General features: G+C 40.3%; 2 protein-coding genes and 1 long non-coding RNA gene across 8 annotated transcripts in view; 2 read left to right on the plus strand and 1 right to left on the minus strand.

The window, feature by feature from the left end:
* Window positions 1-22674, plus strand: NAPEPLD (N-acyl phosphatidylethanolamine phospholipase D). Of its 4 annotated transcripts, none has more exons than XM_037390377.1 (5): window positions 1-144; window positions 12168-12480; window positions 18456-19102; window positions 20151-20265; window positions 21516-22674. In XM_037390377.1, exons 1-5 carry the CDS (start codon window positions 125-127, stop codon window positions 21639-21641), a joined length of 1221 nt encoding a protein of 406 aa, XP_037246274.1. In that variant the 5' UTR covers window positions 1-124; the 3' UTR covers window positions 21642-22674. The 4 variants fall into 4 exon arrangements, with proteins under 4 accessions (XP_037246274.1, XP_037246272.1, XP_037246273.1 ...); XM_037390375.1 differs by lacking the exon at window positions 1-144 and adding an exon at window positions 218-618; XM_037390376.1 differs by lacking the exon at window positions 1-144 and adding an exon at window positions 616-824.
* LOC119149285 lies at window positions 12489-17843 on the plus strand. Its single transcript, XR_005104638.1, has 3 exons — window positions 12489-15750; window positions 16647-16648; window positions 17833-17843. It is a non-coding gene; the product is annotated as an uncharacterized LOC119149285 (long non-coding RNA).
* The window catches only part of ARMC10 (armadillo repeat containing 10), an 11517-nt gene continuing 5855 nt past the window's right edge, over window positions 22041-27702 (minus strand). For 2 of the 3 annotated variants that reach the window (XM_037390384.1, XM_037390383.1), the window contains exon 6: window positions 26111-26896. In XM_037390384.1, the coding sequence (XP_037246281.1) occupies window positions 26642-26896 (255 nt within the window). In that variant the 3' untranslated portion in view covers window positions 26111-26641. Of the gene's footprint in view, window positions 22125-24869; window positions 24950-26110; window positions 26897-27702 lie in introns of those variants that run through there. The other variant, XM_037390385.1, reaches the window with a different exon arrangement.

The raw sequence follows: 27702 nt of genomic DNA on the forward strand, positions 1-27702 counted from the left end.
GAACCAAATTTATCTGGATTGGGTGCCTCAAAATCCCTTACTTCCCAGCCCAGGGGCTGGAGTCGCATATGAACTGCTCACGGGTGTAAACAGGGCGTGAGGTGATGGCTGAAGAAAGTTGGCCATGAGACTGAGCTTCCTGAGGTAGGGGAACGGCCAGGGGAGGGATGGCGGGCCCCGCCAGCCGGGCTGCTCGGCAGGAGGCCGGCTCGGCCCCCGCACCTCCCGGGAGCCCGTGCCCCGCGGTGATGGCGGCACCGCCTCAGGCTCTTGAGAGCTGAGCCCTGGAAACTTTTCGCTGCAACACCAGGTGGTCCGAGCACGCTCGTACTCCCAGATGGGACCGCAGGCAGCCTTTACCAGCTATCGGAGCCGGCCAGGAGCAGGACCCTTTTCCCGGTGCCCGACGAGCAGCCCGGACTGCAGCGGCAGGGACATGCCGGCAGCCCCGCCGCGGCTCCGGGCCCCTGGGCGTCCGGCCGCCACGGCTCTCTCAGTGCCAGCCCCTCCCGCCGCCATCTTGGTAACGCGCCGCCAGGCGGCCCGCCGCTGCCGTGAGCCCGCACACCCCCGCGGGCGGCGGGGCCCCGCTGAGCGCGGGAACGCCGCCGCGCCATGGTGAGGAGCAGGGCGCTGTGGAGCTGCTGCCTGCAGCTCGCCGCGCTGCCCTCGGCGGCGGGCTGGTCAGGTGGGAAGCCGCAGCCGTTCTACGGCTCCTGCTGGAGAGCCGCGGAGCCGCCGCGGAGGGGGTGGAGCGGCACCATGGAGGAGGAGGAGGAGGAGGAGGAGGACGAGACTCCTCACGGGCAGCGGCAGCCCGGGAGGTGAGCGGCTTTCCGGCGGCAGGCAGCGCTCCGGGGGCGGGGGTCGCTGCCCCCGCGCCTTCCTGTGGGCAGGGAGGAACTGAGCCGAGCGGTGCGGCGGCTCCCGCCCCGTGCCCGCCCGGAGGAGCGGCACCTGCCCGACCTGCCGCCCTCGAAGCCCGGCTGGCGGCCGGGGGAAGGGGAATCGGAGCGACGCGGCGCTGCGCACCTGCTCCGAGCGCGACAGCGGGGCTCGCTGGGCGTACGGTACCGGGGTCCCGCCGGGGGAGCGGGCTGAGGCGCGGCGGGGGGCGGTGGGGAGCCCCGCCGGCGGCAGCGGGCAGAGCGAGGGCGGCCGTCCGTCCGCTCGGAAAAGTTGGGTGGCGGGCGGCGAGCCCTGGCTGCCGCCCGGAGAGGAGCCGTGTAACCCCGCGGCCTCCCGCGGCGTGCCGGCCCCTGAGGCGGGGGCGGGCGGTGTGCGCCGCCGGTGCTGGCGCGGCGCGGGAGCCGGGCCATACCCCTGCCCGGCAGCCGGCGGGTGGCGGCCCCCGGACGGTGCCGCGGGGGCCGGTGACAGATACCGAGCAGCGCCAGCAGCAGCTGGGACGGGGAGACCCTGACACACCGATGAGGGAAAGCCTGGAGGAAAAGGTGCTACCTGCCCTCCCGGCGGCACTGCGTGCCTTTCCTGTAAACTGACGGTAAAGTACGCTGCGGTATCGCTGCGAGAGAAACAAGTTATATAATCGCCTATAAAAAAACCACCCCAAAACCAGACAAAACCCGCGCTTCGGAGTATTGACGGCTTAGCCAGTGTTTTCCTTTGAAGAGAAGACGCGAACAGATGTCGGTCGTTGGCATTTTCCTTTCGTTGTATAGAGTGAAGTGGAACGTATTAATAAAGTCATTTAATGTAATTAGTTCCTTCCATCTCAATGATCGGCAATTATCTCTAGCAAGGATTTAGGGAAAGTATTTGTTGGATGGCTTGACGGCATGCAGTTAAGTTTATACCAAACTTCTGCAGAAACGGTTTTTCTAGCGGTGATGATTTCTTACTCTTCTATTTGCTAAACGGCCATTACAAAGCAAGTTTTCAATTTTAAAGGAGAGGACTGTTTGTACTTAGTTTTTTATTTTTCAAACTACATCGACCTTTTTAAAGTGACATAAAAAATTAAAGACAGTGACAGGAATGTCACTTTTGTTTTCTGGCAAAAGACCCTTGAAAATACTCATGCATTTTTTAATTCATAGTACTGGCTTTATCGGTTAATAAAGTAGGAAGCCTGATTCATTTTATAGGTAAGAATTCCAGGAAGACGAGAAGAAATAAGACTTCTTTGTGATATTAATGTGAGAAATATTGCAACAATTGCTTTAGAAATGCCCAAAATTATCTGAAATTGAAATACCTATTTTAAAAAGGTAATGGGAGTTTTCAATACCTGGAGACTGGAAAACCCTTTCTGATTGACTCACTGTGATGGAGGCGACGTTCAGGAGAGGAGGAATTAAGGGATGACAGTGAAACTGTTCAAATATAAATAACAGTTAATTTGGCTTCAGCTTGGTCCAAATCACAAGAGATCTGCAGCCTTTTTAAAAGGAAGCAACTCATTATTATTTTCTTTACTTGTATTAACTAAGCAGAAATCTGCTATTTCCTCAGCCTTTTCAAGCTCAAGATTGAACCAAAAGTGCTAATTCTTCATTCAGAAATAGCTTTAAAGTTCTTTTCTGCAAATGGGAAGGCAGTTGTTTTGTCTAGGTTGAGAAAAATGGAAATGCTGACGTTAATTAGTGCCTTTATATGTAACACCTGCTGCAAAATTATTTTTTCCTTTCATCTATGAATCCTTTTGTGATCTCACGTCAATATTTTTTTTCGGTCAGTTGCTGTAAGTATGTAGTCTGCAGTATGCTGGCTAGCACTGTGATCAGAATCCTACTTCTAATACACCCAGAGCCAGAATCATGGTAAATGACTTAGTCATCTTGTGTCTAAATCCAGCTTTGAGTAAAAACAATTTTTTTCCAAACAGATGTTGCACTTGGTTTCAATATTCTTAGAAAATCTAGGAAAGAAGTTGTTACATACTGTTTGCATGTAATATCTTAGTATTTAGCAGCTGTATAAAGGGATGATTTGGGTTTGAATAGCATACAACTGTGCCCAAGGAGATAAACCTTACAAAGCTGTTGAGCAAAGAGAATTGGGCATTACCAAGTGACACTGTGAAAACACTTAGCTGCTGTTGTGTCCCTACTGTGAAAAACAAGGTTTGATCAGTTGTTGTATGAGTGAAAAGTCAAGTGGTCAGGAATGTATATCAAGATGTATATCAAAGAGATTTTTCTTGTGTAAGACCTGTTACCATGGTTAGAGCTGGTAGTGCTACTGTCTGCTGAGTAAGGCTTATGATAAGATTTCAGTTTTTGTTGCTTATATTGGGAAATAATTTCAGTTGTTTAGGCAGAAATCTCCCATGCTGTGGACTGGTTTTTGAGGGAGGGTTTCAGTGAGCTTCAGCTGTTTCTGATAATGAGATTGTGGCAATAGCAAGTTGTTTATGTGTGTCTATTTAGGTGAGTGATAAAACATTTTGTCTCCTTAAAACACTCACATATATAGGATGGTGCCTTGAAAATTAGTAGATGGCTCACATTTGGGTTGGAAATGTGCCTTGACTCTTCCATAAGAAAAAAACCCTCCAAAACCAACAAACCAAACAGCTTTTAACACTTTTGTTGTTCACTAACAACCAAAGCACTTTGCATTTCATTTTGAGTACACGAAGAGACATCATAATCTGGAGTCACGGGGATAGAGTAGAAGCCTGGTTATATATAGGAAAAGAGGTTGTCATGAAAAATGTTAACGTGTTGTGATGTTTCTAGTTTCCTTGGGTATTTGTGTTTTGCTGTCTGGTGTTCTACCACTTGGAATTTCTTTTAGTGGCTGTGTTTCAGCTAAAGAACCATAAGGGTCCTGTATCGCTTTCTAGCTTTCCAACGTGAAGTTTTGGAGATTCAGAACTTTTCTATTTGGAAAGGCTGATGACCTTCTGGCTTAACTCATGTGAAAGATGTTTTTGAACAGTTGCATTCAAGAAAAGCATATTTTTCAACAAAGAAAACCTTCTAACTTCCTTATCTTAACTGACTTTGAAATGATTTGTTTGGATTTCAGTACATTTTAAGTTATAAATATGTTACAGAACGATGTTATAAATACTTCTGTAAAATCCATATATCTGGGGGTGTATGTGTGTGTACTTACATATACAGACAGAGGAAGAGAGAGAATGTTGTTGGGACAAGCAAAAATTTAGCTTATATTGAAATTTTAGTAGATTTAGAATAAATTCAGGGGAATGATTTTATATTGTAGAGAGATGGCATTGGGACCTGCATGCTTGGACTTTGAAGAGAGGGAATCAAATAGACAAGCATTTAAATATATGTATAAACAAAATTGTATGACTGTATTAACTTAATAAAAACTAGTTCAGTGCTTGGGCATTGCTGCACTTCCTGGACAACTGAGGTTTTACAGGGTTTTAAAGGATTATTCTTAGTGTAGTCTAGAGAAAGTTTGCATAGGAGTTTGTTCCTTTCTGGCAGGGAGAGAAAAGGAAAAAGAAAATTAAAAGGCTTGGTAAATGAGGTGGAGATAGCAATTGCATAGTTGCAGACATGAAAATGCTGGAGTTGGTTATAAATGAACTGCTTCAGATCCTGCTTTGCCACGTGTATCCTATGGATCAAGGTTTTAGACATGATTTCTATGCACTTTTGTGGAAACAGTTCTTACCTTGTCTCTATGGCCATGCTTTACAAAGGAAATCAGATTTCTACCCTAGTGTGTTCAAGTGGAGCCTTAGTTTCATTATGTGTAGTAGTATTTATTTTAGTCATGTCTAATTCACATTGAGATGTTAGATGGGAAACCTTTACCTTCAGATGGATTGTGAGCTTGTAATATTTTAAAACTTCATTTTATTTAAGAAAAACCTGTGCTGACAGCTTCAACATTACATAGTGACTTAAAATGTTAAACCCAAGATGTATAGGCTATTAACACATGGGTGTGGCTAAAGTACGTTTATAAATGCTGAACTTTAAAGTTTGGTTGCTTTTTCTAATAGTAAACCCCATTTTGGAAAGGTTTGCCTCTGTTACTAGCTAAAGTCATAGCAGCAGACCAACTGAAACTCATGAACTACTTGCACAAATACTTACAGGAGTGGACCCGAGGCTGGAACGCTGAAGTTGGGGTCCAGATCCTGTAGCTGGATTGGTACGAGTTTCATGTTTGCTTTTTTGGAAAAGCTGTGTTGAAATTCTGTGCAAGTGGCAGGGCCATCCATGGAGATTATTGTTGCTGTTGGAATCCAGGGTTTATCTGCCCAGCTGTGCGCATGTGCTATCTTCTCTTATCTTTTTGTGGATTTAAAAAATTGTCTGCATTTGATTTGTGATCCAGTTACTATCTTGCGTACCCTAACACAGCTGTAAAGCACAAACCTTGCTTCTGTATGTTGTTAGCCTGAGTCCTGCAGAGCAGGTAAGAAAACTTTCATTCCAAGTCTTGTGTTTTCAACATTCTTCTCTATACATTTAGTTACATGAAATCAGTTGTTTAGGGAAAGCAAAGGAAAGCACTTTCTGGTGTAGGGAAATTTGACTGCTGCTTTCCTTTGGTGACTGCTTCAGCAATAGCACAGAATTATACTGCTCTTGTGTTTAATCATAATAGTAGTCTATGCTGCTTTTTTGGCATGTGTGATGGCCACATGCCAGCTTCTGGATACATTTATTCAAGACTGCAGTAAAAGATGATAGTAGAGAGGGAAATAACTTATTTTAATAGGCCTGTATAGCTAAAGAAATTGGCTACTGGGTCTGTCATCTCTGTTAATATGCATGGCCCCTATGGGCAACTACTGTCATGTCAGGGATCATAACCTAAACAAAATATGCATGTAACAGCAAACTTCTGTAATATTAAATACAGCTCATAAACATGTTTGGGGACTACAAAGTGCTCGTATTAGACAGGAACAGTCAGCTGGGACACCTGGAAACAAGAGTAAAATAGTTATGTATTGTCTTGGTTCCAGGAAGAGGCATCTTTATGCAGCTGAGACAATGCCCATAGCTGATCAAATTTAACCCAGGGCTGAGAAATAGCTGGCTGCAGGTACTACTGATGGACCTGACTCCAGAGCTTGTTTGCATTTATATCCAGAGGCATGTAAGGGTGTAGCTGATAGGCACTCCTAATGACTATGAATAACTTTCTGTTGGTTTAGTTCCCCTAATGAATGCAAGGAAAATAGAGGTTGGAATGTGTAGTAACGGAGTGGGCTGCCTTTTGGGTGGTAGGTAGCTGCTGAATGTGCTTGGTTATAATAAGAAACATCGCTCTGGGAGGAGGCAGCCAGAGAGTTTAAGCAGTATCAGGACTAAATGCGAATGAAACCTTGGGTAGGGTTTGATTGAAAATGAAATATATTAAGGGTAGGGGGAATCATTGAACCTAACTTGGCGGTGTATATAACTGAGCTACGCTGAGTGAATTCTAAATGGAGGGTATGTAATGAATTACTTCTTTTGTTTGGTTTTGTTTTTTTTTTTTTTTTAATAGCAGCACTGGCATAAGTAGTTTTTGTTTATAACAGCATATTCCTGTTCTCACCCTTCCCTGTCATAGCTGGTTTGTTGGTATAAACACTTGCATGGTTACACAGTGATGCAGGTGAAAATTAAGTGCTTCTCTATGAGATGGGAAGGTAGGAAGTGACTATCAGCTACATCAGTTTCTTGATCTAATTCACCATGTGGATGCAAATGTTTGTTTTGGCAAGCCTGGAGGAATAATGAGGGCAGAAATGGGTTGGTTCAGGATGGTGGCTGCTTAAGTAATACAGCTGTTGTAAGAATGTGCCTAACAACAGACAACCATGGGTAGATGCTTCACATTTGCTTTATTTGTAAGTATTTTTTCTCTCTGTTATGTCTAAATAAAACTTTGTTTTACTGTTGATCCTCAAAATTAGATAAGAATGATAAAGGTTTCATCCTAATTCTATGAGATTGGCTATGGAGACAGCCATTTCTCTTCCTTCTGTCAACTCAGTTACTAATTTTGAACAGTACACAAGATCACTGTAGAGTCAGGATACTTACAGATCTGTTGAGAACAGAGAACTGGGCTGGCAGCTTATAGCTGTGCTATGAAATGGGTACATTGAAGAATGGAAGAAGGCTGTACTAGCATGAATTTTTTGCTTTGTGGATGTTTGGAAAATAGGGAAATAGGACATCACATGGAATCCCAAGCTGGCTGTTAAAATGTCAGATAATTTGAATGAAAATTTCTGCAGTTCTTGTTGTTGCTTGCAGCTTTTAATGGGAAATCTCAAATAATAAAAGTATTTATAGATCAGCTAGTTGCAAGCTTGAGAGATCTCCTTTGTGCAAAATCATAAGACCAAGAGCATCTTGAATAATTGCTGTTCCAATTGCTGTTGCAGTCAAAAAAATGTGTAGTGAAAGAAAACTTCAAAGTTGCATAGAAGTATAAGGTTTGCAGACAGCTCAGGTTCTTGCTTTGATAAGTCTACAGTGGTATGATGAACAGCCTGAAGTACTGCACAATAGAAGTTTAAATGCATTCAGAATTTTCCAGTCTCAAACTGTTCATTAATTAAAGCAGACAATTTCAGACCTGAAGGAAAAATAAAAGCACAGCCAAAACTTAGCTGGCAGTCATTTTATAGTTGAGTGTGTGGGAGCCTTTTTTCAACAAATGACTTACATGCGCCTAAGTGTTTGCAAATACTTTAATTTGTAGCTGAAATATTTTTTTCCTTTTTATTTCTCTTTTTTGTTTGTTTGTTTCAAGCCAAAAAGTGTTCTTTTTGCAGTCATGAAAAATATGTACGTTGAAAGAAAACTTCCAGGTTGTGTAGCAGTATATGGCTTGCAGAAAGCTCAGATTCATGCTTTGGTAAGGCTACAGTGGTATGAGTTTGCTAGGAATTGTGTGCTGTCCCTTTTAGGTGATGCGTAGTGCGGCCCAGTTCTGGATGTAGTCCATACAGAGGGACAGTGATTAGAAATGAACCAAACTGGTTGTTTCAAAAATAAAGAAAATCTAGGATATTTGGAAAGCTGCGGAATGTTTGCAAGGCAAGTGTAGAGTTGTGTAGGTGTTGTTGAGTTTCAGTAAGCCATAGATTCAAAGTAACTCTTATACTTTCTGGCTTAAGGATTTGTTAAATGAGGACCACGTTTCTGTGTAGGAAAGAAAGATAAATCTGTTCTGGCAGACTTCATGGTTAGTAGTGGTGTCTGTGCATGGCTGTATACTTAGTAGGGGGAACTACATCCATTTCAGTTATGGGGTAGTGGATGTTAGAGGCGATTGGGTGGAAAAGGTGGAAACTCGCACAGTAGATTTTATGCCAATGCATTTCTTCTTCAAATAAGGTTAAAATAATTATGCTTGAAGCTCTGCTGTGTTTAAAAGACTATTTTAAAGGAAAAAAATTAATGTCAGAGTTCTTCTTGTAATGTTAATGTATCCTGCTTCCAACCTTCTTTTGGAACAGAAAATATTAAAATAATCAAAAGTTTAACTATGCATTTTCCTAAATAAACAAAAGACTCAAAGCCGAAGTATTTGTATCCAATTTTCGGTTATATAAGCAATGCTAAAATAAATAATTGACCCCAAACCTGTTCTCTTAAGAGCTATATCCTGTTTACAGGTGTAAGCCTGTTTGCTGGGACATAAGACATGGGTTTTCCATGCCATATCCTGCCTGATCTACAACTTCTCTCTCTTGCTTTGTGGATTACTAGGGCCCCCTTAGTATTTGGTGCTGGAAAACCAGTTATGTGAGCTCTGCATTTTGATTCATGTTAGGCTTCATCCTATTCATCAGACGTGGTTTTCTTCCCCTCTGTCTGGAGTACCTTCTGGCCTCATGGATTTGGCATGACTAATGGTCTCCTTCAGTAGTTTGTATGTCTTGGTCCATTTCCTTTTCTGAATTCATTTGGAACAGTAAAGAATCTCTGAGTGCAGAGAGGGTGGCTGCCTTGTGTCTTGCCTGAGCCTCTCTTACAAATGGTGGCAACCTACTTGCCTTTGTCTGGGGGTAAGTCCCCTCATCCTGAAGGATGGGTTCCATTTATTAAGAGAGCAGTTTAATGCTTTTAAGTAGAATAGTGGTTTTTATCTTTGTTTGAAAGTGTGGAATATATGAGATACCTTCTGGAACTTTACAATAACAAATGTTCACCAAGGACATCACTCTTTCCCCATCCTCCCAAGTGAACACAGTTCCGCTCCAGTTTGATTTTGGTGTCTTTTATCGCTCATAATTTAGTTGGCAATCCAGTGCTTGCATTTATTTCTCAAGTGCCAAGCTATTATTTTTGGGGGGGAAGAATTCAAGAAAGTTGGATGAAAAATCATCTCATTTCTGATAGGGTATTTTCTATTATTTAAAATATACCTGCCAAATCTTGTTTGAGAGACTTTCATTTTAAACTAATGATTGCTGGCTTTCAAGAAACTATCATCTACTTTTTCTTTTAATATGAAAAATTAGATTGCTTTTACTGTATTCCATTATTATTCTAGGATATATTGTACCAGTTTAAATGAAACAGAAAGGAACTGGCAAGATTGATACTTCAAAGGAATGTACAGTTCATCAGGAATACTTTTGTCAGTTAATTGTTTGTAAATGTGTCCCTTTCTTAGGCATGTAAAAGGGCTTAAAGTATTCTGTGAGCACTGAGGTCTTTTATCCCTTCAGTTGCTTATGGAATACTAATGAAAGTAATGTATGTGCATCATGTGGAAAATATGTTGGCAGACAGATACCTGCAGTGCCTTAAATGCTTTGGCATTGTCTTTGTTTAATCAGCATAGTTGATCCCTACTTCCCCTAGAGGTTTATACTTTCAGAATAGATCAAAGGTTTATATGAAAATTTAAGCAAAAGTAGAATTCGCCTATTTTAGAGATGAATGAATAGATAAACAGAAGCTTAAAAATAAAACCTTAGGCACTCCGGTCTCTAATTTAAAATGTCTTGTAGGAACAATAATTATGGTAGTTATATATATTGAAAAATCAGACATCTGAGATGTAACAGACGAATTTCCTGGAATTAAGTACCTATCTGATTAAACTTTCGTGATTTGTTTTCATGATGCTTTCTAGAAGAGTGGATGTTTTATGCTGTGTCTGCGTGCTTTGCTAAATTAATAAGCTGACTTGGCATTGAAAATGCTCTTTGAGGAGTGCCAAAAAACAAAAACAAACCCTCTTAAGTTAAAGTAACAGTTAAAATATCCATTGCTATTTTTGGGGTAGTCTGCCTTTTTGTGGCACTGATTCTTTTTGTTACCATTTCTGTCTGCTTAAAAGGGTATAGAGCAAGTTGCGTGGCTGTTCTATTGAAGGCTGATTCCAGTTAATAGTGGAATAGAGAAAAAAGCCTAGGAGTATCAACAGTTAAATTAAAATTATGATGCAGATGTGATATCTTATTGCTAAATAGAAAATAGGTAAACAGGGTGGCTTCAGTAAAACTATGGGGAAACTATAGACTAGAAAGCAATTACATTAAAATATGATTATGACCAAGGGTGATATTTATAAAAAAATTCTATGAGCAATGTTTTCTGAACATTGTTCATGCCTTATCAGAAGTGAATTGTGATATGTCAGTATTTTATCTCTACTGTATGGCATAATAATGATTATTTTGTTACGAAAATTTCACAACATCTCTTTGCAACAGACACTGTACTTTCTGTGTAGTAGTTGCAGGGATGGGCTCTGTATTTGAAGTTGGAGCATCACTAGTAAATGCATTTGGGTTCAACTTGATAACACTTCTTATATGTGTGTAAAATCTTAGCGGTAATGTTGCAGTGACACTATATTTCTTTTCCCCTGTAATTATGAACTTACGAGGGGCACAGTGCGTTACACAATTTCTAAGAAAACTGTGGGCTTTAATTCTGTTCTCTGAAACTGTTGAGTGGCCTGGCGCTGGTTCATCAGCCCAGTGCTGCTCATATGATCACACAACTGAAGTTTGAGTGTGAGTTAATGAACTAGTAGACAGGCTAAAACATGTGGTGGAGGGTTTTCCACAGACAAACTTCAGTTTCTTATCCAGAATTATTCCTGCACCTAAGCAGTAGATCATGTTATCTGTTCGTTACTGGTCACCTAGTTTTATCTAGGTAGTTTCTAAGTACCAGAAAGTTGTATGCTCTTTACAATAGCAATCTATTAAAAAAAAAAAAAACAAAAACAAAACTGTCAGAACAACTGAAATGTTGAAAGTAAGTATGGAGGCTGAAGTATTTAGCTTCAACTGAATTGCTTTAGCAACTTTTAAAATAAAATAGAGATATTTGTTTTTTCTACCTTGGATATAATGAGGACTCTATATTCTTAAACTCTGCAACACTTAATGTGCAGTTAGGAATAAGAGACTGACTACTGAGTTCACGGTTTTCTAAGAAATGTGCCAGAATTATGACTTTATAGAAATAAGCTTTTCTCAGTTATTTTCTCACTTTTTTTAGTATTTTACAATGGAATTAAGACCAGACATTGCAGCCATGATTTATTTGATATTTTCCAATTTTCTGTGGCCTTTCACTAGTCAGTTCAGTTAAATGTGTGTGACAATCGTATTTGAAACAGTTACTTTTACTGTTTATTACAATAAGCTTTTCCTTGATTTTGGGCAAAATAGGAAATAGGACCAAATATTTGTCTTTTGTGTTCTGACTTTTCTGTATGTACATGAATCTTGTCAGTAGAAGTAATGTGTTATTAATGCTACAAGAGGCTGCTGCTCTTACTACAAAACAAAAGTCGGTATATAGGCAAATCCTAAAGTACTGTATAGTTGCAGTGTCTCTTGGACAGTTTTGCAGGATCGTATTACATCAGGTACAAAATGTCATTAGCTTCAGGAGGAATTTACTATTCTTCCAAAATGTAAATTAAGGAACCCTTCCCCCTCACTCTTGCAGTTGGTAGATAATAGTGTTAGTATCTGAAGCTGTGCATACTGGGAAGTAAAATTCTGCCTGAACTGCAAAGAGATCTCATGGTTACTTGCCGCAGCATGTTTTTGCAGTCTTTTGTGTAACAGCAACTGTTTTAAAAGCGTATTTTGTTGAGGAAAAAATACAGTAGATCATAAAATGAGAAAGGCAGGCTTGTTTCTGATGTGTGTGAGGGCATTCAATCTTATGAATATTGATGTTAGTCCAAGAAAAGATTGATTAATTTAAAATTTATTTTAGTTCTCCTCAAAAAGATATGGATAAGAAAACGGATGAAGAGCAGCCTTTGACTGCGTGTAGCCAGTATCCTAAAGAAGCGGTGAGGAAACGTCAGAATTCGAGTCGAGGTTCCAGGGGTAGTGATTCTTCCAGGACTTCCAGGAAAAGCTTCAGGCTGGACTACAGATTGGAAGAGGATGTAACTAAATCAAAGAGAGGCAAAGATGGGAAGTTTGTCAACCCATGGCCAACATGGAAATCACCAACCTTGCCAAATATTTTGAAATGGTCCCTCATGGAAAAAAATAACAGCAATGTGCCATGCTCAAAGCAGGTAAATACTTGTATGTTTTCTGTTCCTTATTTAGACTGCTTTTAGCTCTGCTCTAATCAATAAAATAGGACTGTTTCTAACTAATACTTATTAGGCACCTTTTGGAGACTTCTTCTAAATATTGTTATTCTGAATTTATTATCACTTTATTCTTTTCAAAAGGTGGGTTAATACTTTTTCCCTCCTTCCCAATTTATCCGGCTCAGTTTGTTTCCAAAAACAATCCCCCAAAATGGGCCCCCGAACTCAGTCATAAATTACAGTTACAGTTTCCTTTTTAATAGGTGCTACTTTATGAAGCATACCATTAAAATCATTCATATTGCATGAAATAGCTGTGGTATATCTCATTTGAAAAATTTTGCCTTTTTTTTTGCTCAGACTGCCATTTACTACATACATTACGTCTTTCATAAAAATGTAATAAAAACTTGCTGTCATTTACTTAGGAAAGTGTTTGCAAATCTGTTTCTCTGTTTCCATACACGGGAGAAAAAAATTGCATATGCTAAAACTAACCTGAGCAAGTATTTGTACTGAAATACTAGAAGTTCACTGCCAGTTTACTGGGAAACACCATTACTTGGTTTTGGTGTATTGCTTCTGGCAGATACTGTATATAAAGGAGGTAGGGGAAGCAACCTCTGATAGAAGCTTCTTTTTCATGAAGAGTAATAGATACTGGGAAGTCACAGGCTATCTTTGTGGCCACAAGAAGTGTTACGATGGCTACAGTTTTGACAGTTAGGATTACTACTTGGTGTATTTTCTGATGTGTTGACTGTACTTTGGAAAAGCTGTGCTGAAGGGTGCATGACCAGCAAAAGTAGTTTTGAACAAATAAGTGTTACTAATGATTTTAAGCATCCAAGAAGGTATGCTTAAGTTATAAATCTCACAGTCAGTATTTAGCAAAGACCTTACACTTTCCATTTTTATCTTACGTGATTTACTGTGAAGGAAGGAATTTGATCAGCTTTACAGACAGGAAAGCCATGTTGCTTATTAGCACATGATGGTCAGAGGTTTGGGGATTTCTTTAAAGGTATGTGGCATGGAACATGTTTAAGGGAGAAATTATCTTTGTTGTAATAGTTCTGTAATAATTTTACTTCAGAAAGAAGCATGTCAAGCCTATATTGGTCTTCGGATCCCTTCTGACAATTTACTGTTTTAAATTTGGTGTCCTGCTTCTAGACATTACCTGCACCTTGTAGTAGTAACAGCAGTTGTACCTCAGTGTGTATAGTTCTCTAGGAAGTGTGCTGCATTATGCTATTTTGGCCACGTTTGTGTAAAATTCACGCCTCGGCTTTTTCAATTGCCTTTGACTGCTGCCCTATTCTGTATGTGTTCAATAGGCTTTGTATCTTGCCAGCACCAGTCAGAAACCTGGTTAGTGACTAAAGTACCTGGAAGGCAGTGCTGAGGTGTACTACCGAGCGCAGAGTATACTGTGCTCTGATGGCAGTGGGGAACTGCAGCACTCCCCTTTAATTTGCAAATTAACCCTTCAATAAAGGATGGCTACAAAGAAATGCACACTGTACCAGTTGCAAAGCTGTCTCTCTGACCCAGTTGGGATTCATTCTGGACTGATTTTATTGCTTTGCATATAAAATTTTTTTAATTAAATGCTTGCAGTTATTCAGGAGCTCAGTAAAGTAAATTATAAACAGAAAAACTTAGATAGGGAGATAGGGATCAATGAAATGCACTTCTTGAGTCCTCAGCCATTTCAGTGCTTGTTCCAGCTATGTTTGTTCCACACCTAAATCAACCTTTAAAGCATTTCTGAACTTGTTAAAAATCCAAAGGGCTCCATACTGTATTTAGTGCTGCTGGATAGCATGTCCTTTGAGCCGGCTCCTACTTCAGTTACCACATTGAGAGCGCCTAGTGATATACCCTGCTGTGCTGGGCAGGTTCAGTTTATCTGTAGCAAGTACTTTGCATATGTTATAAAAAAGAAGTATATTATCCAGGATATGTACTTCACTGTGTAAAAGCTCTATGTATTATAATCATGCCTTCATAACAAGCCTATATCATTATCCTGAATGCATAGACTTCTTGTATTTTCATTACAGGCTTTATTAATAATTTTCTTTCAGTGCTGTTGGAGTATCTTTGATTTTTAGTTGTTGGATCAACAACTTAGATTGTTCTTATTTCTGTAAAATCCAGTGGTATTCCAGTATGCACTAAGCGCCAAAAATCCTAAGCTAATTAGCTAGTCTTACCAAAGCGTGTCATGTGTTTCTTCTTGCTTTGCATTAGAAGGAAAGAAGAACATGGGGGGGTGGGGGGTGGGCAGGGGCACAGCAGGAAGAATTCTTGTACCACTCCAGTGATGAAGATAAGACAGTATTAGGCACATTTTGCTTCTGTTGGTAGCTGATTTGACATTAATGCCATATTTCAAAGATCTGTTGCAATTCTTATAGTATTAATGTTTCTGGTTAGTCTGACAGAGAACAAAATGTACTCTAGCAGGATAAAAGTTCCATAAGATTATGTATTTTGTTCATTATGTTGTTTTATCCTGTGGTATGAATTTAAAGAATTTTGTATGAAGTATACTGCCAATAGAACTTTGTCTGAAATCTTATGAGTAATGAGTCCTTATTATTTTAAAAGGTAATTCTAGGGATTTTAGCATGCTTTTGTAAAATACTTCCACAAACCCAAACAACACCAAATGCAAACCCCATGCACTGAGAAGTAATTTCTTTAGCTATTTCCCTGTGTGATTTACTATAATGGCTCAACAAAATGCCTTATTTCTAATTTCATCCTATGAGGAATCACTGATTTGAATCAAAGAGGCCTGTGTATCACAAACCTGTAGATCTCATACAGAGTCTGCACTTTCCAAATTACACTGCCTTTGTGCTCTTGGTTTGCCTTGAATTTTTGTTCACAGAATTTCATTTAAATAGGTCAGGATACCAGTTGTTCGACCTGTGCTACTCTTTATTTATCAGTCTTCCTGTCTGTGTGTCCTTTACAAATGCCTTTTGTAGGGATTAGGTCTACCTTTAAATCAACTCTTCAAAATATTTCATAATGTTGACCCTAGTGACATCCCTGTAAAACCTTTAATAGTGCAGATGTGTTGTGGTTTTACCGTGGTAGGCAGCTAAGCCCCACATAGCCCCTCGCTACCCCCCCGGTGGAACTGGAAGGGCAAAAGTGCGAAAACTTCTGGGTTGAGATGAAGATAGTTCAATGAGTAAAAGCAAAAGCTGCATGCACAAGCAAAGCAAAGTAAGAAATTCATTCACTCCTTCCCATGGGCAGGCAGGTGCTCAGCCATCTCCAGGGAAGCAGGGCTCCGTTACACGTAACAGTTACTTGGGAAGACAAACACCATAATGCCAAATGTCCCCGCTTCCTCCTCCTTCCCTCAGCTTTTATTGCGGAGCATTATGTCATATGGTCTGGAATATCCCCCTGGTGAGTTGGGGTCAGCTGTTCCAGCTGGGTCCCCTTCCCAGCTTCTCACGCATCCCCAACCTACTGGCTTTGATGCTGTGTAAGCTAAAACATCCTCTGTTATCAACACTGTTTTCAGCACAAATCCAAAACATAGCACCATAGGAGCTACTAGGAAGAAAATTAACTCTATCCCAGCCAAAACTAGTACGATATGTTTGAGTCCCCATTAAGAACTCATTCTTCACATCTGCCAGTTAGCCAGTTCTTTATCTGTTTAGTATTGTTTATAAATATTGCAGAATGCTAATTTTAACAACTAGTTTTTCTCAAATGTCAGCAAAAATAAAGTGGCTTCATTTAGAGTTCTCAGAATAATTTCTAGTCTACCTCTAAACTAGCTACTTAAAAAGAACACTTTCCATTTAAAAAAGTACTTACTAGTGACCTAAATTGCATTATGACGATTAATTATTAACTTCTGTATGATTTTAATTTCTTCGATATAATCTGATTTGTTGACTTAACCACATGTAATTTGGTGGGTTTTCCTAATTTCTTTTTTTGAGTATTATGTTAGTTTTCTGGATCTTCCACTTCTTTTTTTTTTAATTGAAATGTCACAATATAATACTGTCTGTGGTTCAGATTTCTGCTGCCAGTGTCATTCCTGTGTACTTAGAAGAAAATAGAGGTAAGGAAGTGATGCTTCTTGCTTGAAGAAGCAGCAGTTTGTCTCAACCTAATACTCATACTTCGTTTATTCTTGTATGAATTAAGTGATTGTATTGTACTAACCTTATATTCAGCTTTATAGAAGGTTATCTCTTTCTCATTCCTGGAGATGGTAATGAAACTTTCTCAGTAGACATGTCTTGTCCTTAGCTCTCAGAAAAAGCAATTCCGTGAATATTTTATTACTTACAGTAGAATTGCAGGGGGTGGAGGTATGTGTGTTTTGACATATGCCCTCCAAATCAATAAAATATTGTGGAGGAAGTAACTCCCCTGAAGCTGTCAGGACTGTTTTAGCAAGGTAGACTCCTAAAGTCACAGCATCAGCTGGACTTCCAAGGGAGCAGGAGCTCAGCTCTGTATAAGCTTGCTGATTGTGCTAATTACTATCCTAGACCTAGAGAATGAAAGCAGCAGCCATTGCAGGGAGAACTTGACTAGGAATCAGAAGTGCTGGGACAGCTGTGATTTACCAGGGAGAGAGAAGAGTGTCAGGACTCTGCAGAAGCTGCCTAACACAGGAAAATTCTTCTAAAGTGACATGAGGAGTTCAGACCAGAATTGTCTGGGAGGAGAGCCTTAGCCATGCTGTGGCAGAGCTGGAAATGATCAGGCACTCAGAGAAGACCTTTTGTTTGGTTGGGTTTTTAATAGGAAAACACTTAGTTATTACAAATTAAACTTCTGCATAAGCTTCTCAACCAAACTGCAGTGAAGAATGTAACTCGAGTTCAAAATGAGAGAATGAGTGGTGGTTGTACGACGAGTTTCGGTAGATAATGTACAGCCATGGCCTCCTTTGTGCCAACTTGGGGCTACACATAGAGTCAAATTTGGAAGCCGACTAAGCTGAAAGCTGTGTTTTCTGCCTCTGGATTAATTTTGAGCTGAATCAGTTCTGTGATCCGTTAGACTTCAGTGGGTACTCTGTAAGTATTCATGTTGGAACGAGAGGGGAGATGGAGGAAGGTTTCCGTAACTTTGTTATGCAGGAGTATGGATTTAGGTTGATTTGAAGTCATTCACGGGACTACATCTTAAACATACAGGGAGAGTAATAATTAAATTTTAATTGCCTTAAGGCTTCAATAAAACATCACAAGAAGCATAGCTAAGGGCCTGAAGGTCCATGTTAAAAATGAGTTTGTGTTTCACAAACGTTCATTGAATTATTGGCAGGATGGGAAGAGAGAATTGTAAAAGCTAACATTAGCCAAGTGAGGTTAACCTCCCTAGGCTGCTTCTACACACAATGGGAAGAGAGAGAAGGTCTGCTAAAGGCTGATAGAACAGAGCTTTTGTGGAGTGCTGATGGGAACGTGGCATTCTCTTTCATGGGTGGGTTTGTGACTTATTTGTGCTAGGATTTAGGGATGCATCGTTTAGTTGCACGAGTTTAAACTCAAGCATTTGTTACAGTAACACTGTGTATAGATATTTTGCAGGTCGCGGAAGGCCGACTGATTACAAAGCCCTTCTCAGGATGCTGTTAGTGCTTTCACTGCAGTGCTTTCAGACTATTAGTAGGTCTCCTGGCCTGATGGCATACTCCCCAGCTCTCCTATCTCTCTCTTGACAGAGAAGTGAAAAAGTTACAGAAACTGAAGATGAAATTAGGAGGAAGTACCTAGGAAAATGGTCATCAAAAAGGCATCTGTTTTGTGTTGCAGTGCTCTGATTGCCTGAAAATATAAACAAAGCATAAGTCTTGACTGTAATGATTTATGCCTTGTATGCAGTTTTTGTTCTGCGGCCAAGTACATTCTGAAGTCTCTCATGCATATTGTGTTCTTTTTCGCTAGGAACTCGATAAAGAGCTTCCAGTGTTAAAACCTTACTTTGTCCAAAAGCCGGAACTTGCTGGGAAGACGGGAACTGGTATGCGAGTCACGTGGTTGGGACATGCCTCGGTTATGGTGGAAATGGATGAACTTATATTTCTTACTGACCCAATCTTCAGCCAGCGAGCTTCCCCTACTCAGCTGGTGGGCCCCAAGCGTTTCCGAGGACCTCCGTGCACAGTAGACCAGCTCCCTAAAATAGATGCAGTCATGATCAGCCATACCCATTATGATCACTTGGACTACAACACTGTAACGAGTCTAAATGAACGCTTCGGGAGTGAGCTACGCTGGTTTGTGCCTCTGGGGCTCTTGGACTGGATGCAGAGATGTGGTTGTGAGAACGTGATTGAACTGGACTGGTGGGAAGAGAACTGCGTCCCTGGCCACGATGCAGTAACTTTTGTTTTCACTCCTTCTCAACATTGGTGCAAAAGGACTGCGACAGATGACAACAAGGTTCTTTGGGGCAGCTGGTCTGTCTTGGGACCTTGGAATAGGTTTTTCTTTTCAGGAGATACTGGATATTGTGTTGCTTTTGAACAGATAGGTAAAAGGTTTGGACCTTTTGATCTCGCAGCCATCCCGATTGGAGCTTATGAGCCAAGGTATGAAAATAAAAGTTTGATCAAAATACATAAATGAAATCATACACATATATCAAAAATACACCCAGAAGTGAAAACTGTAGGTGTTAAAAATATACAATAGAATATAGAGGCAAAAGATGGAAATTGCTGAATGACAAAAAAAAAGCAAAAAAAAAAAAAAAAAAAAGCAGGCAGTAGGCAGTCAGAAGATGGAGTTGAAATGTTTAGGATGCTTGCCTGTGTATGTGTGGTGTTCTTGGAGAGTTTTTTCTTCACTCTTCAGCACAGCAAGGATGTATCAGCTGACTTTCTTCCACAAAAAATGTTGAGTAAAAATCTGGGATTACTTTGTGGCTTTTTTCCTGAAATAGCATCACTTAATCCAGGGCATTCAGATGCCTGCAATTTGCTGTGTTTTTCTCATGCTTCAGTCTTTATATTGGTTTTGCAACTTATCTGGAGATAAAGATGACTTCTTTATAGGGGGACATCTGTTTAAGCATCTGTATCCTACTTACAATGAGGTATCTAAACTTTTAGATGATAACATTCATAATGCTGGAAGGAAAACATGTATAGGCTGTGAAAGAAAGATAGGAATCTCAATAGCGTGGCAAAATCTGGTATCTTTCAAGAATTGCCAGGTACTCTCTTCCGCTTTACCACCATTTCCTTAGACTATCTTCTCAAGCACACACTTTGGCATGCACTGCTAGCATGAAATTTTTTCAGGTGTGGATTTAAATCCGTGGCCTTAATGCCTGAAGGCACCAGTAATATGTCTTATACTAATAAAAATACCGGTAAGAAAAAAATGAATCTGAAAAGGAGAGTGAAATATATGATCTGCTGTTCTGTGGGTGTGTTGGTATATTCCAGCTTGTTGATTTTGAGTTTTCTGTATGTTGTTCAGACATAACATGCTCCATAATTTTTTGGTTAGGTGAGTGGGGTTTTTTGGGGTGGGTTTTTTTGTATTAAGATTCTTTGCAACTTACCCAATGAAAGCAAAGAAATCTTGCACTGAATTAGGTGACACAAAAGATTTACTTTTGTGTTTTGGTAGGTGGTTTATGAAATACCAGCATGTGGATCCTGAAGAAGCAGTAAGAATCCATATCGATGTTCAAGCAAAGAAGTCTGTGGCAATTCATTGGGGGACCTTTGCTTTAGCAAATGAGGTAAATTTCAACACTCTACATGAGTTCACGTTTTTTGAGTGCACAGTCATTAATGAGGCTTTGCTCATGCAGTTTAACCTATGTGTCTCTAGATGTATACTTAAAATGTAAACTTCGTATGAATGAAAAGTTGTTACTATTTGTACTGCTGTCCAAAACAATGCTTAGCTTTTCATAGCCGTGGAAATATTTTATGTAATTAAGATTAATTTGAAAGTACAGAGTTATTGAAAGAAAGTAGAGAATTTCTGATATCTGAAAGCTGAGGAACGTGAAAGGTGGCGACATTTATGCAATAATAAAAGTAAACTCAGCAGTGCATCACTTGGAGACAATAATTGCATGCCCGTAGGTCAATAATCTTTTAATCATGGCTAGTCTAGTAAATAAATAGAATAATGTTTTTAATTGTTGATTCATAGTTAAGTACCAGCAAGAATATGAAAAACTGAATTATTCTGAGTTGTTTTTGTTTATTTTGTTCTCCCCCCTCCCCAGCTCTAAAAGAAGGTTACCTAGGTACCTTCAAAGTGACTAAAAATGCAGTGAAAGGGAAGTAACTACGTCTACTTTGGCACACTTTGTCTAGTAGCTGTTATTCAGCTTTGTCTTTCCATCAGTTGCACGACTTCATCACGTAATTCAGTCGTGATGCTACCTAGGTTTACCTGATAAATCACGTTTTCTTTAACTTGGATATAACTTTCTATCCATGATGCTTCCAATAAGCTGTGTCACTAGTGCCCACGGTACAAATGCTACTATGTATTTAGAAGCACCAAAAAAAAAAAAAAGTATAATTTCTCCCTGCCGATGCCTTTTTCTGAAACGTTAACAAAATACTGAGGCAGCTGCGGGGGGGCTCCGCCGAAACCAGGCGCGGTTTCCACACGGCGAGGCGGGCAGCGCTGTGTTACTGAACGAGGGACAGCGCCCCCTGCTGGCCGGGAGCGCCACTCCAACCGCCTCGCTGCTCCGCGGGCATCTAGCCCAATAGGCGGCAGATGCCCGAATTTTGGATGGCAGGTTGTGCCTTGCTGGTTACTCTAAAACTGTAAATTGCCATTCTTATCGTTTAAAAACGAAACCAAACATTACATTTGACAAATATCCTCCTCGCCACGCCCCGACCCCCCGTTTTAGATCATGTTTAAAATTTAAACCATTTCTTGTTTAGAGCAGTGATACGCTTTTTTTCCCTCAAATGCTGCAATGGTATCTTTTCCCTCATGTTATTCTTATTTTTCCAGTATTACTTGGATCCTCCAGTTAAACTGAACGAAGCTCTTGAAAGATACGGCTTGAAAAAAGATGACTTCTTTGTCTTAAACCACGGAGAATCACGGGACTTGAGTACAAACGATGGGTTTGAGTAATGAAACGGTAGCATTTCCTTATAAGCCCCGTTTGATTTGAACTAGCAATTAATGTTACAAATATTAATATGATCAACTTACAAAGTAGTTTTTTTGGAGTGAATTAGCTTTTTAGATGCCAGGTTTGTCAGTTTCAGAACTAAAACTTGCATACCAATTTCACGATAAATTTTGCTAGTTATATTGTTTATAAATTTTGAGGTGATCTAAAAACTGGTTAATATATAAGGTATTGTCTGGGAATAACTTGCAGTTTCAGCTCTATGTACACTGATAAATTACTGGGGGTTTTAAAAACTTTTCATCTTACCTGCAGCAGCAATAATAACCTCAGCACAGGACATATTCTTAGAATTAATGGCTGACTTGAATTAGTCATTGTTAGAATGTCATCTCCCAGTTGTTAGTCGTTAGTCTTCAGGTTCTGCCCTGCACTTCGATAGCTTCACTGTGTGTTTTCTGGGGTGGAGTCTTCCAGTACAGCTGCGTTGTTAAAGCACAAGCACGGTAAATTAATTACTTTACTGAGTGCTTCTACATTTTCATATATTGATGAACCACAAAAGCTGAATTTTACAATGATCTAAAGAACTGTGCCTTTTAAAGAGAGATAATTTAATATTGCATCATTGATGTGTAAAACTTACTGCTGGCCAGAGTATCTGCACACTTTCGTTGGTTTGCCAATGTTTTTAAGTTAGGCCTGAATGTGTCTAAAATAACTTTGTCAAATGCAGTCCATGACATGGAAGAATCCCTTAATGGCACTTCTCTTTGCATTGACTTAGCCTATTACTAAGTAATTTTATTTTTTTTTTTTATTGTTTAGTGAAAAGTCTTAAGCAAGGGCTGTTGTATTTTTTCTTGTAGCTTCCCTCCAATTTTAAAGTTGAATGAGAGATTAAACCTTGTTAAGTATTGTAAAACTTGGCTAAATGTATCTGTATCAAATTGCCATGCTAATTTACAGAATTAAAGCCTATTGTTGCCAATAAAAAGGGTTGTTATTCTCCTTCATAGTTAATTGAAAATATTTTTTGGTTAATTACTTGTTTTGATCTATGGGGTATGTGTATTTTTTTCGCTCTTGCTGTGCATTACGTTTTATGATCATACTCCATGAAGATAAATAAAAAGACACATTATTTGCCTGCAGTTTAAAGACATGAATTTCTGGCAGCTCATTAAAACCAGTTAATGAGATTTCATGCTAGGAGCAAACTGAAGTAATCTTTTAGCTGTTGACATCTCTTAAAAATGTATATTGGGAAGTCCTAGAAGTCTTGTAGATCTCAGTGCCAACAAAGCCAAGATCAGTTAGTCCAACTTTGTGCTGAAGAAGGGTTCTGGAACAGAGGATTACACTTAAATATAAGAAAAAGTAGCTTATATTACTTTGGTGGGATTCATGTAGAATTATTTAGGCTGGAAAAGACCTTTGAGATCATCAAGTTCCAGCCATTAATCCAGCACTGTCATGTCCACCACTAAACCATGCCCCTAACCACTGTATCTACACGCTTTTTAAATGCCTCCAGGAATGGCGATTCCACCACCTCCCTGGGCAGCCTGTTCCAATGATTGGCAGCCCTTTCAGGGAAGAAATTTTTCCTAATATCTAACCTCAACCTACTCTGGCGCAACTTGAGGCCATTTCCTCTTGTCCTGTCTCTTGTTACCTGGGAGAAGAGACCGACCCCCACCTGCCTACAGCCTCCTGTCAGGGAGCTGCAGAGAGCAGTAAGGTCCCCGCTGAGCCCCCTCCTCTCCAGGCTGAACAGCCCCAGGTCCCCCAGCTGCTCCTCACCAGACTTGTGCCCCGGACCCTTCACCAGCTGCGTTGCCCCTCTCTGGACACGCTCCAGCCCCTCAACGTCCCTCCTGAAGTGAGGGGCCCAAAGCTGAACCCCGTGTTCGAGGTGCGGCCTCACCAGTGCCCAGTGCGGGGGGACGGTCACTGCCCTGGCCCTGCTGGCCACACTGTTTCAGATACCAGCCAGGACACTGCTGGCCTTCTGCCCCCCCCGGGCACACGGCTGGCTCCTGCCCAGGGCTGTCACCCAGCCCCCCCAGGCCCTTCCCCCCAGGCAGTTCCCAGCCCCCTGCCCCAGCCCGTCGCTGCGCGGGGCTGGTGTGACCCAGGGGCAGGACCCGGCACTGAGCCCTGTTGAACCTCCTACAAGTGGCCTCGGCCCATCGGCCCGGCCTGCCCAGCCCCCTCTGCAGAGCCCCCTGCCCTCCCGCAGGTCAGCACTGCCCCCAGCTCGGTGTCACCTGCAAACCGACCGAGGGTGCACTCCGTCCCCTCGTCCAGATCGTTGATGAAGACATTAAACAGGGCTGGCCCCAGCACGGAGCCCTGAGCAGCACCTGTGACCAGCCGCCAGCAGCATGTAACCCCGTTCCCCACCACTCGTTGGGTATTTGACAAACATCAAGATTTCTTTATTTGAAAAGGTAATTCTAGTATGGTCTAAGTGTGTTCACCATAATTTGTACAAAAATGGTTTAAAACTACTCTCAGTTGTTCAATGTTGATTTTTGGGAGGGCCTTTCAGGTGAAGCCTCTATTGGGCCTTGTATTTACAGAACAGCTTCAATAACAATTGGGATAAAACAACGCATATACATGTTCATAATATTTTGGAGGACACCAAGCTGCAGGATGTTTTGAGTACTTTACTTTGAAGGATGTGATTAAAACTGAATATTTTTTGGGTTTTTTTTAGTTTTCAAAATCATCAATAGACTATTCAGTAAAATTCTGTACTTTAGAAAGAAAGAATGGAACTAAAATACAGAATACCTAGATAAGCAGCCATACAGCAGAGAAATATTGAAGAGGATCAGAGACTAAACGTCAGTAATGGCATAAGTTTTGTTGTGGATCTATTAATTCACACCATTTGTATGCAGAATGGTGACTGTTACACTTTGCTTGGTGCTGGAAAGATTCAGTCTAGGGTGGGGTGGGGTAAAATAATTCGACACATTTGCATGAAGACTCTTTGGAGAGTTTTGCATCATTTGAAAATATCTCAACAGCAGTGTTCTATGAAGAAAGCATTTAAATATAGGTCTTTCTAGACCAGTAAAAGACGACTGAGACAACAATGTAAAAAGCTTTCATGTGCTTTTAGAAAAGGGGAGAACGGTCACTTGTTTCTGTCAGATATCAAAGGATAAGGGATCAACTTTAATTATCAAAAAGATATCTGAATAACTTATTTTTAGGTTGGAGAACATGGAGAAGGACATCTAGAATCTCTGTTGCTGAGCTTAAGAAAACACCTATCTATCAGATACACCTGGAACAGACCAGATGAAGTTCTTGTCACAAGAGAATAAAGGCAGAAAAAAATTAAACTAAAGAAGTGGCAAAACATTAAGTGATTGTAATCTAACTTGCTTATTACAAAATTAACTTGGTTTTAGAGCAGTGGGAAGGAGAAAGGGAAGTTACTGTCGATGCAGCAATTGTCAGGGGTCTGACTGGGAATCATGCCAGCTTCTGCCTTAATTGTATTCCTGATGAGTTAAAACTACCTATGCAGATAAACTAGATACATGTAGCCTTGCCCCTGTATTGATCAGGACATAGATATGTGTATTTTCAAGGTCACATTTTTCTTGCACTTCTAGCTAATTGCAAAGGCACCTGCTGAGAATAAATATCTATTGAATTACAGAAAGAGAAGACAGTACTATTCAGAGCAGAGTGAGTATATTAACTTAGAAAGATGAAGCATCTGGTAACAGTTCAAGTAATACAGCTCTCTTAAAAATGGTACAAAGTGAAAAACTTATTTTCTAGCCTTTACAGCTGACACTTTTTCACTCTCTCCGATGCGGTGTTCAGGAAGTTTCAGTAGTCTCATTTTAAATATGAAGTGTTTGCTAGTACGTTTCATGTTCATCAGTGAAACATCCTTCAGGTTCTTTCACAATGACATTTATATGTGCTCCACTTCATTTCTGAATTAACACTGGATTGATGACACAAGCTCTACGGGGACTAACTCAACAGGAGCACTTGTTTTGGTGATGTTCCAGTTGCAGAGAAAAGAGTAGCGCTCTCCAAGGAAAGCAGCCTCAAGGACTACCCAGAGAACAGGAAGCTTTTGTAAAAACATGTATGATACTGCTCTTGTAGACTTTTTAACAAAGATGAGAATGTTGAATTGCAGTTGCAGATAATCTTTGACTTAAAATACTTAGAAAAATATGCATGCTTTCCTTAAAGTGACAATGTTAAAAAAAGATAAAATTCTTGCAATTATTTTTCAAGTGTAGAAACCTTGCACAGTTGTGGTTAACTGCACTGCAGTTTGGCTAAATGCAATGGATATACTAAGCACATGAGAATGTCATTTCAGAATATATTTCATGCAGGTAAGGTGAACAAAACAGGGTGGGTAACCTTAATATGCAGTTTTCGTTGAAAATACTAATTTTGTAGGAATCCAATGATAGTTTGGTATTATTTTTATTTAATATTTTCTAGGATTTGCCAGCACCCATTTAGTAGTTATCAGATTAAAAAAAGTAAATGCCTAATCTCTAATTGCTAAATCTTTAATGCTCCATTCTGTAGAGATATTTATTCAACAGCTGTAAATATTTAAGGCAACAAAAATTCTTTGACATCGAGAAGAATATTTTGATTCACTTCACTCACCCATTTGAAATGGTCAGTGCATGTATGAAAGTCTTCATGTTTTAAACTATTCCTCCCCCTCTGGTACAGGTACCAGCTGTACAGTGGTATTTCAGTACTGATTAAGCTACTGCTTTTGTCTTGCTCATAAAAAAATGTTACGCTTTCTATATTAAATACATTGCATTCTCTTTTGTAGTAACTGGTTTGTGCCTAATAATATGGTGCTATCCAGTATTTTTTTGGTTGTTTTATTGTTTGCTTGTTGGGTTTTTTTTTTTTAATCACAGCATTCTTAAGATCAGGTATTTTCATTAGGTCAGTCTCTTTTTAAAAAAAAACACTACTGTGTTAATAATCTCACAACTTGCTCTTTCACTTCTGTATCAGGGTGATGCAACAAAGATGCCAGTTTCTGAGTGAATGGGGCAGAGTCCCTGCAGAGTATGAAGAAAATTGAATCTTCACTGTACTGGTCCTGAATCATGGTGCCATCTTCATTGTTCACGTTCTTTTTCAAGTTTGCTGCAAATGCCAGGGCTCTAAGCAGAATATCTCTGTGTGTACAATTGCCAAAAAGTAACAGCAATGATGGCACCTAGGGCATTCAAGAAATAATCCACACTTAAGCACCAGCAGTAAGTACACATAACTAAATCTAACTAAAAAGTAATATATTAAAATCCACACCTCCACCATATAAAAGAGAAACCCTATAAAATACCAGAACTCCATATGCTGTGAAAGCATGCCAGAAACTTGCACAGCATGCATGTTTCCTCTGTAGAAAAGACTGGCGTGTGCCTTACAGGATAATAAATGCTTTGTACTTTCAATCTCCAAAATGTGGTTGTCTGGAAAATTCCTATTTGGAAGAGAGGGTCTGCTTTCTTTCTCAGTAACATTGCTTTTGCCCTTTGCAGTGATCTGAATGTTTTTATGTTAGCATATCTCATTTAACAGAGAAGTGAGTATTTAGCTACACTAATTTTGTTTCAATAATGAAAAGTCAGCAGTGGCAAACAGCTCAAAAATAAAAGCCACTGCATGTTTTAAGAAACTTACTCTGGGGAGGAGGATGTAGCACTATTCCAGTCCCTGACTCTGTTTTGGCGTGAGGAAAGGACACAACTGAAATAAACCTGTGTGCCAAGGCCAGCAATAACAAATGTCAGATAAAGTTCTCCACAAAGACACAAGTAAATGCACCGGGAAAGTTCACTTACAGTGCTTAGAGACAACAGTTTTATAGCTGCATTTGAGTAAAGGGGTGGGGATTTCAGTGGAATTTGGTTGTCCTGGGTACAATATGTCAGCTATAGAAACAGCTGTTGAGAAGGATCTTTTACAATACTGGCTGTATTTGATGTCTGTACCTGGTCTTCGATCGATCTGTATACTGAC

The sequence above is a fragment of the Falco rusticolus genome, chromosome 5 (assembly GCF_015220075.1).
Source record: "Falco rusticolus isolate bFalRus1 chromosome 5, bFalRus1.pri, whole genome shotgun sequence".
Taxonomy (NCBI): domain Eukaryota; kingdom Metazoa; phylum Chordata; class Aves; order Falconiformes; family Falconidae; genus Falco; species Falco rusticolus.

What these genes read in the sequence shown, in the direction of transcription:
- NAPEPLD (XM_037390375.1), top strand. Translation starts at nt 338, where the DNA reads ATGGGACCGCAGGCAGCCTTTACCAGCTATCGGAGCCGGCCAGGAGCA. An exon ending in ATGTGCCATGCTCAAAGCAG is followed by an intron (nt 12,481 to 18,455) that starts GTAAATACTTGT and finishes CTTTTTCGCTAG; the next exon opens with GAACTCGATAAAGAGCTTCC. An exon ending in ATTGGAGCTTATGAGCCAAG is followed by an intron (nt 19,103 to 20,150) that starts GTATGAAAATAA and finishes GTGTTTTGGTAG; the next exon opens with GTGGTTTATGAAATACCAGC.